Here is a 20,857-nt window from a genome sequence, read left to right on the forward strand (position 1 = left end):
CATTGTGGAGCTAAATACAAAGAGTACCAGTACCAGGTCAATGTGGAGCTAAATACAGAGAGTACCAGGTCAATGTGGAGCTAAATACAGAGAGTACCTGTTACAGATCAATGTGGAGCTAAATACAGAGAGTACCAGTACCAGATCAATGTGGAGCTAAATACAGGGAGTACCAGTACCAGATCAATGTGGAGCTAAATACAGAGAGTACCAGATCAATGAGGAGCTAAATACAGAGAGTACCAGTACCAGATCAATGTAGAGCTAAATACAGGGAGTACCAGTACCAGATCAATGTGGAGCTAAATACAGAGAGTACTAGTACCAGATCAATGTAGAGCTAAATACAGGGAGTACCAGTACCAGATCAATGTGGAGCTAAATACAGAGAGTACCAGTACCAGATCAATGTGGAGCTAAATACAGAGAGTACCAGTACCAGATCAACTTGGAGCTAAATACAGAGAGTACCAGTACCAGATCAATGTGGAGCTAAATACAGAGAGTACCAGTACCAGATCAATGTGGAGCTAAATACAGAGAGTACCAGTACCAGGTCAATGTGGAGCTAAATACAGAGAGTACCAGTACCAGGTCAATGTGGAGCTAAATACAGCGAGTACCAGTACCAGGTCAATGTGGAGCTAAATACAGAGAGTACCAGGTCAATGTGGAGCTAAATACAGAGAGTACCAGTACCAGATCAATGTGGAGCTAAATACAGACAGTACCAGTACCAGATCAATGTGGAGCTAAATACAGGGAGTACCAGTACCAGGTCAATGTGGAGCTAAATACAGAGAGGACCAGTACCAGATCAATGTGGAGCTAAATACAGAGAGTACCTGTTACAGATCAATGTGGAGCTAAATACAAAGAGTACCAGTACCAGGTCAATGTGGAGCTAAATACAGAGAGTACCAGGTCAATGTGGAGCTAAATACAGAGAGTACCTGTTACAGATCAATGTGGAGCTAAATACAGAGAGTACCAGTACCAGATCAATGTGGAGCTAAATACAGGGAGTACCAGTACCAGATCAATGTGGAGCTAAATACAGAGAGTACCAGATCAATGAGGAGCTAAATACAGAGAGTACCAGTACCAGATCAATGTAGAGCTAAATACAGGGATTACCAGTACCAGATCAATGTGGAGCTAAATACAGAGAGTACTAGTACCAGATCAATGTAGAGCTAAATACAGGGAGTACCAGTACCAGATCAATGTGGAGCTAAATACAGAGAGTACCAGTACCAGATCAACGTGGAGCTAAATACAGAGAGTACCAGTACCAGGTCAATGTGGGGCTAAATACTGAGAGTACCAGGTCAATGTGGAGCTAAATACAGAGAGTACCAGATCAATGTGGAGCTAAATACAGAGAGTACCAGATCAATGTGGAGCTAAATACAGAGAGTACCAGATCAATGTGGAGCTAAATACAGAGAGTACCAGATCAATGTGGAGCTCAATACAGAGAGTACCAGTACCAGATCAATGTGGAGCTAAATACAGAGACTACCAGTACCAGATCAATGTGGAGCTAAATACAGAGAGTACCAGTACCAGGTCAATGTGGAACTACATACAGAGAGTACCAGATCAATGTGGAGCTAAATACAGAGAGTACCAGTACCAGATCAATGTGGAGCTAAATACAGAGAGTACCAGTACCAGATCAATGTGGAGCTAAATACAGAGAGTACCAGTTACAGATCAATGTGGAGCTAAATACAGAGAGTACCAGTACCAGATCAATGTGCAGAGGTAGAAGGTATTTGAGTTAGATATGTACATGAAGGCAGGGCAAAGTGACTAGGCATCAAGATAGTTAATAATAAGAGTAAAATAAAGAACAGAGTGCAGCATATGATGAGAGCAATTTAATGAACAACTTCGCAGTCTTATGACTTGAGGATAGAAGCTGTGTCGGAGCCTGTTGGTCCGGTACCATTTCCTGGACGGTATTAGAGTGAACATTCTGTGGCTTAGGTGGCTGGAGTCCTTTTACGGGCCTTCCTCTGACACAGTCTGATATAGATAGAAACTTTTGTTTTTACACTGCTGCTACTTGCTGTTTATTATCTATGTCACTTTACCCCTACCTACATGTACAAATGACCTCGATTAACCTGTACCACGACACATTGTACCCCCTGGGTACCCCCTGTATATAGCCTCGTAATTGTTTTTAGTCAATATTTTCTTAGCTCTATTTTCTAAAAACTGCATTGTTGGTTAAGGGCTTGTAAGCATTTCACGGTAAGGTCTACACCTGTTGTATTCGGCACATAGAACAAATTTTGATATAGAGCACCTTCCACCACCCTGGTTGTGTGTGTGTGTGTGAACACACTCCATTCAGTTCTAGTGCCACACACTCATCATGTCCCTGCAGTGTTAACATTTCAAATGCCTCTTTAAAAACAGCCTAGTAACAGTAAACACACGCAGTCAGCAGAAAGCAGAGCAGAGCCGCTGAGCCATTGACAAGCATAATTGACATCCTCTGAACATTTCTCCATCCTCTCCTCCTTTCCTCTCCTCTTTCCTCAGGCAGTGCTATAAAACACAGTGATTCTCACAAAACTGGCACTTGACCAAACATTTTTGACTAAAAAGAAACACATTTCCACACAATAATTTCTCTTAGTTGGATCACTAAGATTAGGATCTGTATTTATCTATTTCATAATTATTGCTATGTTTATTGATCAGATTTTATGCAACTTACCACAATTTACACAACAAGCAAAGCAAAAAAAGTATCATTACCGTAACAGTTTTCAAAGTCCAAAAAAGTAATAAACAAATCCATTTGTAATAATTTTTTAACATTGCTCACCTAATGAAAAGGCCTGAAGTAAACAACACTGAAAAAAATATGTTTACAATTAAATTATTAAAATGCATTTTGTAATTTCTCACACATCCCTTTCTGAATCTTGTTATTTTTGTGTACATGTTATTTTTATGTACAAATATATGGATAAAAGAACAAATGGCACACTATCAGATTAAGACAAAATTACAAAGTAAACATTACGTTTTTCCTAATATTTCCTAAATATTGGTATATTGTGGTAATGACAAGCAGTTTTCAGAGATGACAATGCATGTTTCGGGAATGAGTGTTGCATAGTTTGCCATTGAAAAATGGTACCGAGTTCTATGAGAGATTCAGTAACCCAATACTTCATCTTATTGTGTCATTTGTTAATCCCAAATGACTTGCATAATACTCAAATCACTGATCTTAGTGGAATTGACTAAAATACCCCTTATGTTAGTAGAAGTACTGCAATTACGTGCATGTACTTTCAAAAGTCAAAAGTGGACTTGTACATGGAAAAAAAAGACTTCAACGTTTTTATTTCCCCGGGGAGGACCTTTACATCCTGTATTAGGAGGTGGATATGTGTCATTCCAAGGTATTTCAGATGTATTTCTACATTGAATGGGATCCTGTGGGCAAATGGTATAACATGATATTCATATATAGTATCTAAATATGTGGGATATGGACCAAAAACTGTCTTGGGATATCAAACAACAGTATAGGTAAGTGCGAAAACAGGTACACATGTCAAAATGTACACACCTCCTTTAAGTAACGGGGTTGCTCTCTGCTGAAAAACAAACTCCAGATTGTGGCTTTAAGTTAAAATATATATATATATATTTAAAAAAAATTATAAGCTCATATTTCTTGACAACATCTGCTTAATTAAATAACTGATGCTTATTATCATATTGAAATTAAAGTTCTCATTACCGAAACGGACCTAAAAATGAAGCGGGAATGAGAAACATGTCCACAGACACTGTGCTTTAATGTAATAAATATTATAGTTCAATGTAAACTTCAACTAGTATAGCATTTGTTATGCTTTATGGGCAAACAACAGGAACATATTCGGGGGTTGTATTCAAATAACCTTGGTTTTTCTTAAGTAAAATTGTATAAAATGACCCAAGAATTTAATCCAGACGCAGTTTGTCAATGACAATTTGAGGATAAAAAAAAAATCTGGGCAAAAATGTAAAATGTATTTAAAGTAAAACACTGTGCCATAAACTAAGCATCTTAGTCTTCATAATGATAGTTTGTTGTTGCAGATGCAACATGGTTTTCTAACTTAATTTGCCACTGCCATGGTTAAAACTGGTTTCATGAGAATCGCTAGCGAGAGGGTCGGCTGAATCTACACATGATAAACAGATCACTTGTCATCAGGTTTAAACCCTACTACAGAACTGTACAATGTGTGATGTGCTGATGCACTACGGACCCCCATTAAGTACTGTGGGGGTCAACATATCCAGCATACTGTACACACGTTATTCTGTTTTAAGACTCACAATTTAAAACCCCATCTACACAAAACTACTCTTCCTCAGCAGGTTTACAACATAGAGCATCTATTTCTGGTTATATTTGACAATGTGTGTGTGTTTGAGGTTTTAAAAAGAAAACAACACTCAACAATAATATCTGAACAGTACCTGAGTAAGCTCCTCTCCAGTGTGGCTGGGTTTTCCCATGCCTGTCCGTAGTACACTGCCTCTCCATGACAAATCCCTCACAGCCCAAGTTTGACCAGAAAAGCAGATCAAATTAAGTTAGGTTAGTCGCAGGTTTCCTCATCTGGTGGTTGTTGCTGCGTTGATGTGTTTGTGTTGTTTACCCTCAATGCTCTACCCTCTCTGTCTGTCATTGTACAACCGGTTCCCAGAATGCTGCTGGTGTCACCGGGTGGGGGAGGGGCCTGCAGTTAATGTGTGTGTGTGTGTGTGTGCATGTGTGAGAGTCAGTGGAGGTTCATCAGAGGGGGAAGAGGAGAACCATCCTACTCAGAGAATTTCATAAAAGAAAAATTAATGACATTAAAAAAGTTACACATTTTAGATAAACTATACTAAATATATCCATGTCACCAAATAACTGATTAAAATACACTGTTTTGCAATGAAAGTCTACAGTAGCCTCAACAGCACTCTCTAGGGTAGCACCATGGAGTAGCCGGAGGACAGCTATTTTCCATTCTCCTCTGGGTGCATTGACTTCAATACAAAAATTAGGAGACTCATGGTTCTCACCCCATTCCATAGAGTTCCAGAGGACAACCTATCAGAGCTCTTGGCTACAATTTCTGAGGCTGGTAACTAATGAACCTATCCTCTGCAGCAAAGGTAACTCTGGGTCTTCCTTTCCTGTGGCGGTCCTCATGAGAGCCAGTTTTATCATAGCACTTGATGGTTTTTGCGACTACACTTGAAGAAACTTTCAAAGTTCTTGAAATCTTCCGGATTGACTGACCTTCATGTCTTAAAGTAATGATAGACTGTCATTTTTATATTTGCTTGTTTGAGTTGTTTTTTTAAATAATATGGACTTGGTCTTTTTCCAAATAGGGCTATCTTCTTTATACCACCCCAACCTACCTTGTCACAACACAATGGATTGGCTCAAACACATTAACCTCTCGTGTATGGGGCAGTATTTTCAGCTCCGGATGAAAAGCGTGCCCAAACTAAACTGCCTGTTACTCAGGCCCAGAAGCAAGGATATGCATATAATTGGTAGGTTTGGATAGAAAACACTCTAAAGTATAACAGAACTGATATGGCGGGCGAAACCCCGAGGACAAACCATCCAGGGAAAACAAAAATTGAGGTCATTGGATTTTCCAATGGGTTTCTATGGGATCCCCTTATTAATAGGAACCTGGTTGCAGTTCCCATGGCTTCCACTAGATGTCAACAGTCTTTAGAAATTGTTCGATGTTTTTCTATTGAGAAACAAAGAAGTAGTCCTATTCATTGTAAGTGTCACTCCAGGTGGATTCTACTGTTTTGGTGCGCGTGAACTGGAGTGAGCTTCACGTTGTTTTTATCCTTAAATTTGATCGATTATTTACGTTTTAGGGTACCTGAGGTTGGCTTAGAAATATTGTTTGAAATGTTTGGACCAAGTTTACAGGTAACTTATTAGATACTTTGTAGGCTTGTTGGGCGAGTTGAAACCGGTGTATTTCTGAATCAAACGCGCCAAATAAATTGACATTTTTGGGACATAAAGAAGGACATTATCAAACAAAAGGACCATTTGTGATGTTTCTGGGACATTTTGGAGTGCCAACAGAAGAAGATCTTCAAAGGTAAGGTATTAATTATATAGCTATTTCTGACTTTTGTGGCACACCTGCCTGGTTGAAATATGATTTTCATGTGTTTGTATGTGGGGCACTGTCCTCAGATAATCGCAGGGTTTGCTTTCGCCGTAAAGCCTTCTTGAAATCTGACCCAGCGGCTGGATTAACAAGAAGTTAAGCTTTATTTTGACATATAACATATATATTTTCAAGAATGTTAAATATTTGAATTTGGTATTTTTGAATTTCGCACTCTGCATTTTCACCGGATGTTGGCCAGGTGGGACGCTACAGTTCCACCTGCCCATAAGAAGTTTTAAGAAGGAAAGAAATTCCACAAATGAACTTTTAACAAGGCACACCTGTTAATTGAAATGCATTCCAGGTGAATACCTCATGAAGCTGGTTGAGAGAATGTCAAGAGTGTGCAAAGCTGTCATCAAGGCAAAAGGTAGCTACTTTGAAGAATCTCAAATATGTTTTGATTTGTTTAACACTTTTTTGGTTACTACATTAATCCATGTGTTATTTCATAGTTTTGATGACTTCACTATTATTCTACAATGTAGAAAATGTTAAAGAAAGAAAAACCCTGGAATGAGTCGGTGTGTCCAAATCTTTGAGTGGTACTGCATATTTCATTGTATTTTTTTAGTTAACCTTTCACTTATTTACCAAATTAAGCTACTTTTATGAAAAATTATATTGAAAAAATATATATACTTTTTTTATTAATATTTTTTTATTCAGAATTTTCAGGGGCTGCTGCAGCACCCTCAGCACCCCTACTTCTCGTGGCTATGGACAACAATGTAGGCTCGTATGAACTTTTGACTTGGAGAGGTTCTTGATATGGTTACAGACAGCTGTTGTGTTGTGCACTGAAGGGAAAAGGTAAGAGGAGGAGAGTGCGTTGATGCAAGAAGGAATTATACAACGAGCAAAGTGATGATGCTGTATGTGGTTGCTATGAAAATGAACATTTTTAGGCTAGGTTGTAGCAACCTCATGATGGCTATAGGGCAAATTCAGGTATCATGTAGTAGCCTAAACCTATCGATGTTACATTGAGCTGGGTGAATGGAATATGAATGACAGTCATCCATTATGCTGTAAAAACAATAATTGTCCTCCTAATCTTAAATGTCACTGTCCAACACTGGTGTGTGTGTGTCACACTATCCCTCTCAGGCCAGGTGATCAAAGGCATGAGATCTAGTATCATCGCAATCAGGCACAAATCTAACAGTTGACTATGGCATTATAAACATGATAGAATCAACAACACAGAGGAGAACTTGCAGTCATTCTCCTCCATTCAAATGAAACATGAATGCCATTAAAACCGGCTCTAACTTGATAAAACATAACCATAAGACAGATAATACAGTGCTCATCCACAGTAAGGAAATGCAAATGAACAGTAAGTTAGGCCTCATTTGCATCACTTCTCTGCACAAACACAGTTATGACCAGATAGTTAATATGCCCAGGCACATCCCTCCAATCAGAGTATGCATGCTGGTCGGGGGAGATAGGGAACAGATGAGCCCCTCTGTCTTGTCAGAGAGGTGATAGGCTTAGTCACGCACACACTAACATTACAAGGTACTCAATGAACCACAGTCTGGTACAACAACAAACTCAGTCTCTGCATGGTCTTGAACGCAGCTCTAATTAGGGAACACAGCGACCTGGAGAGGTGAACCTGAACACTCCCCCTGCTAAACACTTCCTGTTAAATCATCAGAGGGAGAAGTTGTGTCTGGTTTAACATTACAGAGATTAGCATCACAAAAAGAGAAAAAGAGGCAGAGAGGCAGAGAGAGGGAGAGGTAGCAAGAGGGAGAGGTAGCAAGAGGGAGAGGTAGCAAGAGGGAGAGGTAGCAAGAGGGAGAGGCAGAGAGAAAAAATGAATAACAATGACAAATGGTTTGATGAAGAATGCAAAAATATAAGAAAGAAATTGAGAAACCTATCCAAAACCAAAAACGTAAAGACCCAGAAAACCTGAGCCTACGCTTTCACTATGGTGAATCACTGAAACAATACAGAAATACACTACGGGAAAAGATGGAACAGCACGTCAGAAATCAGCTCAATGTAATTGAAGAATCCATACTCTAACCACTTCTGAGAAAATACTAAACAAACAACACAAAGAGTTATCCAAAACGGAGATGTATAGGTAAACCGCTTCTCTTTTCAACTATTAAAGACTACCAGAACCCACTGCATTCTCTAAATACATTGAATGAACTACAGGACAAAATATAAACCCTCCAACCAAAATAGGCCTGTGGTGTTGATGGTATCCTCAATGAAATTATAAAATATTGCTATACTTAAACTCTTTAACATAATCCTTAGCTCTGGCATCTTACCCAATATTTGGAACCAAGGACTGATCACCCCAATCCACAAAAAGTGGAGACAAATTTAACCCCAATAAATACCATGGGAGGATATGCTTCAACAGCAATCTTAAATCAAATCAAATTGTATTTGTCACATGCGCCGAATACAACAGTCCTTACAGTGAAATGCTTACTTACAAGCCCTTAACCAACAATGCAGTTATGAGAAAATACCTGAAAAAAGTAAGAGATAAAATTAACAAATAATTAAAGAGCAGGAGTAAAATAACAATAGCGGGACTATATACAGGGGGTACAGAGTCAATGTACAGGGGCACCGGTGTCGAGGTAATTGAGGTAATATGTACATGCATGTAGAGTATTAAAGTGACTATGCATAGATAATAACAGATAGTAGCAGCAGTGTAGAATGGTGGCAATGCAAATAGTCTGGGTAGCCATTTGATTATCTGTTCAGGAGTCTTGGGGGTAGAAGCTGTTAGGAAGCCTCTTGGACCTAGACTTGGCGCTCCGGTACCACTTGCCGTGTGGTAGCAGAGAGAACAGTCTATGACTAGGGTGGCTGGAGTCTTTGACAATTTTTAGGGCCTTCCTCTCACACCACCTGGTCCTGGATGGCAGGAAGCTTGGCCCCTGAGATGTACTGGGCCATATGCAGTACCCTCTGTAGTGCCTTGCGGTCGGAGGCCGAGCAGTTGCTATACCAGGCAGGATGATCTCGATGGTGCAGCTGTAAAACCTTTTGAGATTCTGAGGACCAATGCCAAATCTTTTCAGTGTCCTTAGGGGGAATAGGTTTTGTCGTGCCCTCTTCACGACTGTCTTGGTGTGCTTGGACCATGTTAGTTTGTTGGTGATGTGTATGCCAAGGAACTTGAAGCTCTCAACCTGCTCCACTACAGCCCCGTCGATGAGAATGGGGGAGTGCTCGGTCCTCCTTTTGCTGTAGTCCACAATCTCCTTTGTCTTGATCACGTTGAGGGAGAGGTTGTTGTCCTTGCACCACACGGTCAGGTCTCTGAACTCCTCCCTATAGGCTGTCTCATCGTTGTCGGTGATCAGGCCAACCACTGTTGTGTCATCAGCAAACTTAATGATGGCGTTGGAGTCATGCCTGGCCGTGCAGTCATGAGTGAACAGGGAGTACAGGAGGGGACTGAGCACCTGTGCTGAGGATCAGTTGTTACCGGGGGCAGCTCGTCAGGAAGTCCAGGATCCCGTTGCAGAGGGAGGTGTTTAGTTCCAGGGTCCTTAGCTTAGTGATAAGCTTTGAAGGCACTATGGTGTTGAATGCTGAGCTGTAGTCAATGAAAAGCATAAGCAAATTGGAGTGGGTCTAGGGTTTCTGGGATAATGGTGATGATGTGAGCCATGACCAGCCTTTCATGGCTACAGATGTGAATGCTATGTTCAGTAGTCATATAGGCAGGTTACCTGTTTTTGGGCACAGGGACTATGTTAGTCTGCTTGAAACATGAAGACACTTGCCAGTTGGTCAGCGCATGCATTTTTATTTATTTATTTTACCTTTATTTAACCAGGCAAGTCAGATAAGCACAAATTCTTATTTTCAATGACGGCCTAGGTTAACTGCCTGTTCAGGGGCAGAACGACAGATTTGTACCTTGTCAGCTCTGGGGTTTGAACTTGCAACCTTCCGGTTACTAGCCCAACGCTCTAACCACTAGGCTACCCTGCCGCCTGCTTGGAGTACACATCCTGGTAATCCGTTTGACCCTGCGGCCTTGTGAATGTTGACCTGTTTAAAGGTCTTACTCACATGGGCTGCAGAGAGCGTGATTACACAGTTGTCCGGAACAGCTGATGCTCTCATGCATGTTTCAGTGTTACTTGCCTCAAAGCGAGCATAGAAGTTATTCAGCTCGTCTCGTATGCTCGTGTCTCTGGACCGCTCTCGGCTGTGCTTCCCTTGGTAGTCTGTAATAGTTTGCAAGCCCTGCCACATCCGACGAGCGTCAGAGCCAGTGTAGTAAGATTTGATCTGAGTCCTGTATTGATGCTTTGCGATCTTAGTCCTGTATTGACACTTTGCCTGTTTGCCTTGGGAAAATCTTCTGCACTATCATTAACAGCAGACTCGTACATTTCCTCAATGAAAACAATGTACTGAGCAAATATCAAATAGTTTTTTTTTACCAAATGACCCTATGACAGACAATGTATTCACCCTGCACACCCTAATAGACTAACAGACATACCAAAACAAAGGAAAAGTCTTCTCACGCTTTGTTGATTTCAAAAATGCTTTTGACTCAATTTGGCATGAGGGTCCGCTATACTAATTGATCGATACACTGGTGTTTTGCGGTTACCATTTTAATGAAGCTGCCAGTTGAGGACTCATGAGGCGTCGGTTTCTCAAACTAGACACTAATGTACTTGCCTCTTGCTTGGTTGTGCACCAGGGCCACACATATACATCTCGACACCATTGCCCTAGAGCACACAAAATAGTATACATACCTCGGTCTAAACATCAGCGCCACAAGTAACTTCCACAAAGCTGTGAACGAGTTGAGAGACAAGGCAAGAAGGGCCTTCTATGCCATCAAAAGGAACATAACATTTGACATTACCAATTAGGATCTGGCTAAAAATACTTGAACCCATTGCCCTTAATGGTTGTGGTTTGCTCAGCAACCAATAATTCACAACATAGGACAAACACCAAATTGAGACTCTGCATGCAGAATTCTGAAAAATGACCTCTGTGTTCCATGTAAAACACCAAATAATGCATGCAGAGAAGAATTAGGCAAACACCTGTTAATTATCAAAATCCAGAAAAGAGCCATTCAATTCTACAACCACCTAAAAGGAAGCGATTCCCAAACCTTCCATAACAAAGCTATCACCTACAGAGATGAATCTGTAATCTTAAACTCGTCCTGGGGCTCTGTTCACAAACAGACTCTACAGAGCCCCAGGGCAGCAACACTATTAGACCCAACCAAATCATTAGAAAACAAAAATATATTTATTTATTTATGCCACTTTGTTTACATACCCTACATTACTCATCTCATATGTACAGTGGGGCAAATGTACAGTGAGAGCCAGATATCTTGCTTGTTTGGAGGTGACCAAATACTTATTTTCCACCATAATTTGCAAATAAATTCATTAAAAATCCTACAATGTGATTTTCTGGATTTTTTTCCGTCATTTTGTCTGTCATAGTTGAAGTGTACCGATGATGACAATTACAGGCCTCTCTAATCTTTTTAAGTGGGAGAACTTGCACAATTGGTGGCTGACTAAATACTTTTTTGCCCCACTGTATATACTGTACTCGATACAATCTACTGCATCTTGCCTATGCCGTTCTGTGCCATCACTTATTCATATATCTTTATGTACATACTGTATTCTTTATCCCTTTACACTTGTGTGTATAAGGTAGTAGTTTTGGAATTGTTAGGTTAGATTACTCGTTGGTTATTACTGCATTGTTGGAACTAGAAGCACAAGCATTTCACTACACTTGCATTAACATCTGCTAACCATGTGTATGTGACAAATAAATTTGATTTGATTTGAAAGAATGAACAAAAAAACAGAGCTAACCAGAATGCTATTTGGTCCTAAACAGAGAGTACTCAGTGGCAGAAAACCTGACCACTGTGAAAGATCCAAACTTAAGGAAAGCTTTTACTATGTATAGACTCAGTGAGAATAGCCTTGCTATTGAGAAAGGCAGCTGTAGGCAGACCTGGCTCTCAAGAGAAGACAGGCTATCTGCACACTGCCCACAAAATGAGATGGAAACTGAGCTGCACCTCCTAACCTCCTGCCAAATGTATGACCATATTAGAGACACATATTTCCCTCAGATTACAGAAATCCACAAAGAATTTGAAAACAAAGCCAATTTTGATAAACTCCCATATCTACTGGGTGAAATACCAGTGTGCCATCCCAGCAGCAAGATTTGTGACCTGTTTCCACAAGAAAAGGTAAACCAGTGAGGAACAAACACCGTTGTAAATACAACCCATATTTATGTTTATTTATTTTCCCTTTTCTACTATAACTATTTGCACATAAAATGAGATTTCAAATGTCTTTATTATTTTGGAACTTTTGTAATGTCTACTGTTCATTTTTATTATTTATTTCACTTTTGTTTATTATCTACTTTACTTGCTTTGGCAATGTTAACATATGTTTCCCATGCCAATAAAGCCCTTACATTTAATTTAATTGAGAGAAAGAGCAGGAGGGAGGGAGTGAGTGAGAGAACACAGAAGGAGTCCATATCAGAGAGATCTCCAGGCTATTATCTATTCAGGTGTGAAATTGAGTGGTGAGACAGTCAGAGACAATAATGAAGATTTAACCAGACACACAGGAATGAAGGCCCTCTGAACTCTGGGAGAAGGGATTAATATAGGAACTCTGAGTGTGTGATAAAATCGACAGACAGCCATCATATATCACTCTCTCGCATTGTAGCTGCTGTCCAGAATGTCCAGAACATATTAAATTATTATTTTTATCCAGTCGAATAAACACTGCAATCAGCCTACCTGGCCACCCGGAGGCGTCCGCATGGTCCTTCAGCACACCGTCGCCTCGTTTTGCATTACAATTATAAAACTGTCCCCCCCAGTCCCCAGTGAAGGTTGTGTCCCTGGCCAACTGTATCGAAAGCTGTGCATTTTTTTTAATGATTAGCAGCTCATCGTGTCTACTTTAATATCGAAGAATATTTCACTTTCTCTGGTCATAGGAACAACATTAATTTGTGCACAAGACAGACCCAGTGTGACTTGAGTTTTGCCATCAAGTGGAAGACAGTGTCCACTCTTTCTGGTTGGTCTCACCATAGGAAAAGAAGGAGAGAGCAGGCACCATGAGATGCGGACCCTCTACTGAGACTAATACTGTGTTCAAAACAACTCGGAACTCTCCGACTTCGGTGCGTTCATGATAACTGGGAAAAACGACTCGAAATTCCAACTCGGAATTCCAAGTCAGAAACTCTGGCATCTTTCTAGAGCTCTGAGTTTCAGACATGAAGATCACGGATGTCATGATATGACCTTGTTTTGTTCCCTAACTCCCAGTTGTCTGGAAAGCACCATGACCATCAGATGTAGGTACCCTCCGTCCAGTAAAATAAAAAAGCTAATTATTTGTTAAATGTAGGCTCAACTGCATCTGGCAAGTGCTATACCAACTGATCTATTTCATTATCAAATCTCGAGTTTTGAAATATAATATGGTCTGAGTAGTTTGTTTTGTGTTTTGTTTTGGGGGGGGGGGTGATGCAGAATAATTTATTTTACCCACTCTGAAAACATCTATATAGGTTCTCTAATACATGACTAGTAAAGGCCCAGTGCACTACTTTTGAGATAAAAAAACCTAAACGTATTTGAGTGTTTACCAGCATTTGTATCTTCAGTCTGATAAGTATTTGTACCAAACAGTTCATCTGATAATACGTGTAGAATATAAGAATACTAGCTTGATATGTTTTCCAGTTTCTTAAAATACTTTGCAAATGCAACTTATTTCTATGTGAAAACTGAAATGGCCTATTCAGTCCTTTTCGCTCTCTGGACTCTATTTTTGGCGTTAAGGAAGAGCAAGTGTCAAACGCACATTATTAAGCAATTTCGTCATGTATAAACGGTTGCACTGGAATTTTCCAGCCATAATGCTAGATTTCAGCAATTCACCTGTCTAATATAAGCATGCTTGCCCTGGGGTGGCAATATTTGAGGTGTCCTTAAAAACACGTGAATAAATGACAATTTCATGCAGCACTAATGGGAAGTTTGAAGACCTACAACAACAAAAAAACGTTCTTCGTGGTAACGCAGTGGGTAATGGCATGGATTCTGAGAGCTGAATCACAGCCTATTGAGCCATGATGCACAGTACCCATGGAAGGAGAGATGTGCCTTTTGTGTCGGTGAATCTAGTATTTAGAAACATTTTTAAAAAACTATAGGTTTCCCACCATTTAGTTCAATTAAAAAACAAGCATAGCCTCCCCTCCCCTCATCAAGCCTGGTTTAGCAACATCGCATAGGTACATCTTTTTAATTAGTCCATTAGCCAAAATAATCCTATGAATATAGGGGTTTTAAATGGTTATTTTGGAGGCTTTTTCATTATTCACAAACCTGCATTTCGCTTGTTCAAGTCCATCACCATTTTCAAAGAGCGCCCTTTCGTCCGATTACCAAAGACACAAACTTCCAAACCAGGGGCGCAACTTTTTGTGCCTCTACCCAGTTTTATCATTGGGATGTGACACAAAAAGATGCAATAGTGTGCATTAGGATCATGCGGATGCCTCTGAGCGGTCAGGTAGGTTGTTTGGTGTGTTTATCCGACTGGATAAAAACATTTATAATAATAATTACGTCCCCCCTACTTCTAAAACCAAAGTTCCACCCGTGCTCCAAACTATTCAGTCCTCCTATAATGCCATATCAACAGCAGATTTTTTGGGAGAATCTTCTTTGTACATAAGAAACAATTGACAGGAGCCTAGTATTTTGTATAGACATGCACATTTTTTTTGTGCACAGACAAGAAGACTTACGTGTGCACACAGTGCCATGAAACAAGAGAAGTGATGAATTATATTAGACTTCTGTGTCATGCCCTGATCTGTTTCACCTGTCCTTGTGCTTGTCTCCACCCCCCCCAGGTGTCGCTTATTATCCCGGGTGTATTTATCCCTGTGTTTCCTGTCTCTCTGTGCCAGTTCATCTTGTTTTGCCAAGTCAACCAGCAGTTTTTCCTAGATCCTTTTTCCCCAGTCTCTGTTTATTTCCATGCCTGTCCTGACACCGAAACCGCCTGCTTGACCACTCTGCCTGTTCTGACCTCGAGCCTGCCTATCCCCTTGTACTGTTTAGACTTGGACCCTGAACTCTGCCTGTTTCTGGACCTGAGTACTGAACCCCTGCCTGTTCTGACCTATCCCCTTGTACTGTTTAGACTTGGACCTGAGTACTGAACCCCTGCCTGTCCTCCTGACCTCACCTGGTAACTTGGACCCTGAACCTGATCCTACCTATCACCTGTACTGTTTAGACTTGGACCTGAGTACTGAACCCCTGCCTGTCCTGACCTCAAGCCTACCTATCACCTGGTACTGTTTGGACTTGGACCTGAGTACTGAACCCCTGCCTGTCCTGACCTCGAGCCTACCTATCCCCTTGTACTGTTTGTTTACCTGTTTGTCCTGACCTCAAGCCTACCTATGACCTGAGTACTGAACCCCTGCCCGTCCTGACCTCAAGCCTACCTATCACCTGGTACTGTTTGGACTTGGACCTGAGTACTGAACCCCTGCCTGTCCTGACCTCAAGCCTACCTATCCCCTTGTACTGTTTGGACTTGGACCTGAGTACTGAACCCCTGCCTGTCCTGACCTCAAGCCTACCTATCACCTGGTACTGTTTGGACTTGGACCTGAGTACTGAACCCCTGCCTGTCCTGACCTCAAGCCTACCTATCCCCTTGTACTGTTTGGACTTGGACCTGAGTACTGAACCCCTGCCTGTCCTGACCTCAAGCCTACCTATCCCCTTGTACTGTTTGGACTTGGACCTGAGTACTAAACCCCTGCCTGTCCTGACCTCAAGCCTACCTATCCCCTTGTACTGTTTGGACTTGGACCTGAGTACTGAACCCCTGCCTGTCCTGACCTCAAGCCTATCTATCCCCTTGTACTGTTTGGACTCTGACCTGGTTTATTAACTCTCGCCCGTCCCCGACCTGCCTCTTGTGATAATAAATATCGGAACTCAAACATCTGCCTCCTGTGTCTGCATTTGGGTCTCGCCTTGTGCCCTTCTATTCTGACCCCATCCTATTGTAAGATTGCTTGTTTTCCGTTTCATACACTCTTAGAAAAACAGGTTCCTTATAGAACCAAAAATGGTTCTATCACTTACTTCATATTGAACCCTTTTATAGGGGTCTTTGATCAGGATCTGAGAGGTTCTTCGTCACTGAACCAAAATGGTTCCATATAGAACCATGTGTAACCGATGTGAAATGGCTAGCTAGTTAGCGGTGGTGCGCGTCACTCGCTCTGAGACCTTGAAGTAATGGTTCCCCTTGCTCTGTAAGCGCCGTGGCTTTTGTGTGTGGGTAGCAATGCTCCGTGAGTGACTGTGGTAGATGTGTGCAGAGGGTCCCTGGTTCGAGCCCAGGTTGGGGCGAGGAGAGGGACGGAAGCTATACTGTTACATTGATGCTGTTGACCCGGATAACTGGTTGCAGTGGAAAAGGAGGAAGTCAAAAGGGGGGTAACCGATGTGAAATGGCTAGCTAGCTAGTTAGCGCTTCAATTGGTGACGTCACTCACTCTGAGACCTTGAAGTAGTGGTTCCCCTTGCTCTACAAGGGCTGCGGCTTTTGTGGAGCGATGGGTAGCGATGCTTCGAGGTTGTGTGTTGTCTTTGTGCCGAGGGTCTCTGGTTCGAGCCCGGGTAGGGGCGAGGGGACAGACTAAAGTTATACTGTTACACATGCATGGTGCCTTTTATGAATTATGGCTATTATTATTATATAGGAATATTTTTTAGCTAAGAATATAATTTAATAAACAATTAAATGATGAACAAAAGAATACCAGCATAGTTTTTAGAATGTATTGTCATTTTATGCAAACATAGTTTGGAAATATGCACTGGTGGCCAGGGAGGCATCTCTTTGTTTGAATGATGGCCCATGTCAACTCTGGCTGACTTCTATACGATACAATAAAACTTTGTCCATTAGTTGCAACGAACAACAAAAATGTGTTTTCTGCTCCGTTCTTAACCCTGCAAAACAGCAGACCTCACACGAGCACAGGTTCAAGCTGCAGTGCCCCTGGATGGAGAACATGTTGAAGGGTAAAGGGCCTTGGTCAAGGGCCCAATGGTTGGGGAATATTTTGAGGATGTGAACCCAGCAGCCCTCTAGTTGTCAGATCAATTCCACCTGTTTTTCTAACGCCAGGCCCGGGATTTGAACCGGCTACCTTTCGGCCACAAAGTCACTCGACTACCTACATCCAGTACTGTACGGGTTGTTGCCTGACTGGCTCTAGACAAGAAGAAAAAGGAGCAAATACATGAGTTCATCTTCAGAAATTAGCATGAGTTAATGAAGACAAAATGCTATGCAGACATATCATTGTTATGATCGAGAAGAACAACTTACTTCCAGCTGTTGCCAGCAGCAGCTGAAAGAGAGATCCTCTGCCTCAGATAGTTCTGGGTTACTGCCAGACTGAGAACAATATAGATACTGATTAAGGCAATTGAATAACCAAGACTTATTATACATAATTTATTATACATAATTTATACATACAGTTGAAGTCGGAAGTTTACATACACCTTAGCCAAATACATTTAAACTTAGTTTTTCACAATTCTTGACATTTAATCCTAGTAAATATTCCCTGTCTTAGGTAAGTTAGGATCACTACTTTATTTTAAGAATGTAAGAATGTGAAATGTCAGAATAATAGTAGAGAGAATGATTTATTTCAGCTTTTATTTCTTTCATTACATTCCCAGTGAGTCAGAAGTTAGTTAAATAAAGGTAAAATGAAAATAAACATACACTAATTTGGTATTTCGTAGCATTGCCTTTAAATTGTTTAATTTGGGTCAAACATTTCGGGTACCCTTCCATAAGCTTCCCACAATAAGTTGGGGGAATTATGGCCCATTCCTCCTGACAGAGCTGGTTTAACTGAGTCAGGTTTGTAGGCCTCCTTACTCGCACACGCTTTTTCAGTTCTGACCACAACTCTTCTATAGGATTGAGGTCAGGGCTTTGTGTTAGCCACTCCAATACCTTGACTTTGATGTCCTTAAGCCATTTTGCCACAACTTTGGAAGTATGCTTGGGGTCATTGTCCATTTGGACCCATTTGTGACCAAGCTTTAACTTCCTGACTGATGTCTTGAGATGTTGCTTCAATATATACATATAATTTTCCTCCCTCATGATGCCATATATTTTGTGAAGTGCACCAGTCCCTCCTGCTGCAAAGCACCCCCACAACATGATGCAGCCAACCTCGTGCTTCACGGTTGGGACGGTGTTCTTCGGCTTGCAATCTTCCCCCTTTCTCCTCCAAACATAACAATGGTCATTATGGCCAAACAGTTATATATTTGTTTCATCAGACCAGAGGACATTTCTCCAAAAAGTACGATCTTTGTCCCCATGTGCAGTTGCAAACCGTAGTCTTGCTTTTTTATTGCGGTTTTGGAGCAGTGGCTTCGTCCTTGCTGAGCGGCCTTTCAGGTTGTGTCGACATAGGACTCGTTTTACTGTGGATATAGATACTTTTGTACCTGTTTCCTCCAGCATCTTCACAAGGTGTGTGTGTCCTTTGCTGTTGTTCTGGGATTGATTTGCACTTTTCGCACTAGAGTACATTCATCTCTAGGAAACAGAACTTGTCTCCTTCCTGAGCGGTATGACGGCTGTGTGGTCCCATGGTGTTTATACTTGCGTACTATTGTTTGTACAGATGAACGTGGTACCTTCAGGAGTTTGGAAATTGCTCCCAATGATGAACCAGACTTGTGGAGGTCTACAATTTCTTTCCTGAGGTCTTGGCTGCTTTCTTTTGATTTCCCCATGATGTCAAGCAAAGAGGCACCGAGTTTGAAGGTAGGCCTTGAAATACATCCACAGGTACACCTCCAATTGACTCAAATGATGTCAATTCGCCTATCAGAAGCTTCTAAAGTCATGACATAATTTTCTGGAATGTTCCAAGCTGTTTAAAGGCACAGACAACTTAAGTGTATGTAAACTTCTGACTCACTGGAATTGTGATACAGTGAATTATAAGTAAAAACATCTGTCTGTCAACAATCGTTGGAAAAATGACTTGTGTCATGCACAAAGTAGATGTCCTAACCGACTTGCCAAAACAATAGTTTGTTAACAAGACATTTGTGGAGTGGTTGAAAAACGAGGTTTAATGACTCTAACCTAAGTGTATGTAAACTTCCGACTTCAACTGTACCTCCTCTTAATCAGCAACAGTGTTCTAATGGCTTCATGAAACATTGTCCCTCTTACTGAATTGATTCTTACTGAAATACTGAAATAAAAGTAACACTTATCTAATTACTAGACTGGGTCTGTAGCTTTATTTGACATATCCCATAATAACAAATAATGTTTATTTGAAAGAGTTAGTTGGCTAGCTTGTAAAGTGACGAATTAAAGTAGCCTTTTCTGGTTAGCTAGCTAACCTTAGCTTACAAACGTGCACAAATTCTAATAATGTTTCAACTTATACACTCAGTAAAAAGGGTTCAAAAAGGTTTCTTAGGCTGTCCCCATAGGATAACCCTTTTTGGTTCCAGGTGGAACCCTTTTTTGGTTCCAGTTAGAACCCTATTGGGTTTGATGTAGAACCCCCTGTAGAAAGGGTTCTACCTGGAGACCAAAAGAGTTCTACCTAGAACCAAAAAGTTTCTACCTGGAACCAGAAATAGTTCATCAAAGGTCTCTCCTATGGGGACAGCTGAAGAACTCTTTTAGGTTCTTTTTTTCTCAGAGTGTAGTTTATCCTATGACTTTGGCTTCAAATATTTGAATTAACATAATCAATTTTGCTTACCTTAATACATTGAAGAAGAATGTGCTTATTGGTAGGCTACTTGCAAGTTGGTTCAACCATCATCCTCTTGCGTGGTCATGCTGGAATGGTAGCTGTTTCTTTTTAAATCCGAATGGCAGTTACATTTTGAATTGCCCAAAAGGTTCTATATAGAAGCCCTTTTATCTGCTTTTATTAAACACATTACTTCCTCTTGCATCTAGCTAGCATGTAGTTTACAACAACATAAGTTTTTATAAACCTTGCTCTTTGCCACTCAGACCTCGGCAACAATGTTGCAAAATATGAATTCCATCTCCCCCTAGCACAGAGAGCTAACTGTTTTGGACATCAGCTAGCCATTTTTCTGACCAGGCGAAATCATGCAGCAGCATCATTAATATGGATATAAATGTCAATGGAAAAACAGCGAAAACAAATGAAAAGGGAGCTAAATAGCTGTCATTTTAGAGTTTGATCACTTTTGTTATCTCTTGTTTTCTAAAAATCCCCATTACATTCTGGGGTATGGATAGAACCTCAAGGTTATTTGCCCTCACTCAGTATATAAACTGAGTAAACAAAACATTAACAACACCTGCTATTTCCCTGACTTAGACTGACCAGCTGAATCCAGGTGAAAGCTATGATCCCTTATTGATGTCACTTGTTAAATCCACTTCAAATCAGTGTAGATGAAG

The 20,857-nt window shown here is 40.8% G+C and overlaps 1 protein-coding gene across 5 annotated transcripts in view; it reads right to left on the reverse strand.

Annotated features, from left to right (window-relative positions):
- fgd4a (FYVE, RhoGEF and PH domain containing 4a) overlaps positions 1 to 20,857 on the reverse strand; it is a 106,585-nt gene that overhangs the window by 48,980 nt on the left and 36,748 nt on the right. The window contains exon 1 of one of the 5 annotated variants that reach the window (XM_064951515.1): positions 4,510 to 4,702. The exons of the other annotated variants lie outside the window; for them this stretch is intronic. Coding sequence (XP_064807587.1) covers positions 4,510 to 4,576 — 67 coding nt within the window. The 5' untranslated portion in view covers positions 4,577 to 4,702. Of the gene's footprint in view, positions 1 to 4,509; positions 4,703 to 20,857 lie in introns of those variants that run through there. 5 annotated transcript variants of the gene reach the window in all.

This window comes from Oncorhynchus masou, chromosome 31 (genome assembly GCF_036934945.1).
Source record: "Oncorhynchus masou masou isolate Uvic2021 chromosome 31, UVic_Omas_1.1, whole genome shotgun sequence".
Lineage (NCBI taxonomy): Eukaryota > Metazoa > Chordata > Actinopteri > Salmoniformes > Salmonidae > Oncorhynchus > Oncorhynchus masou.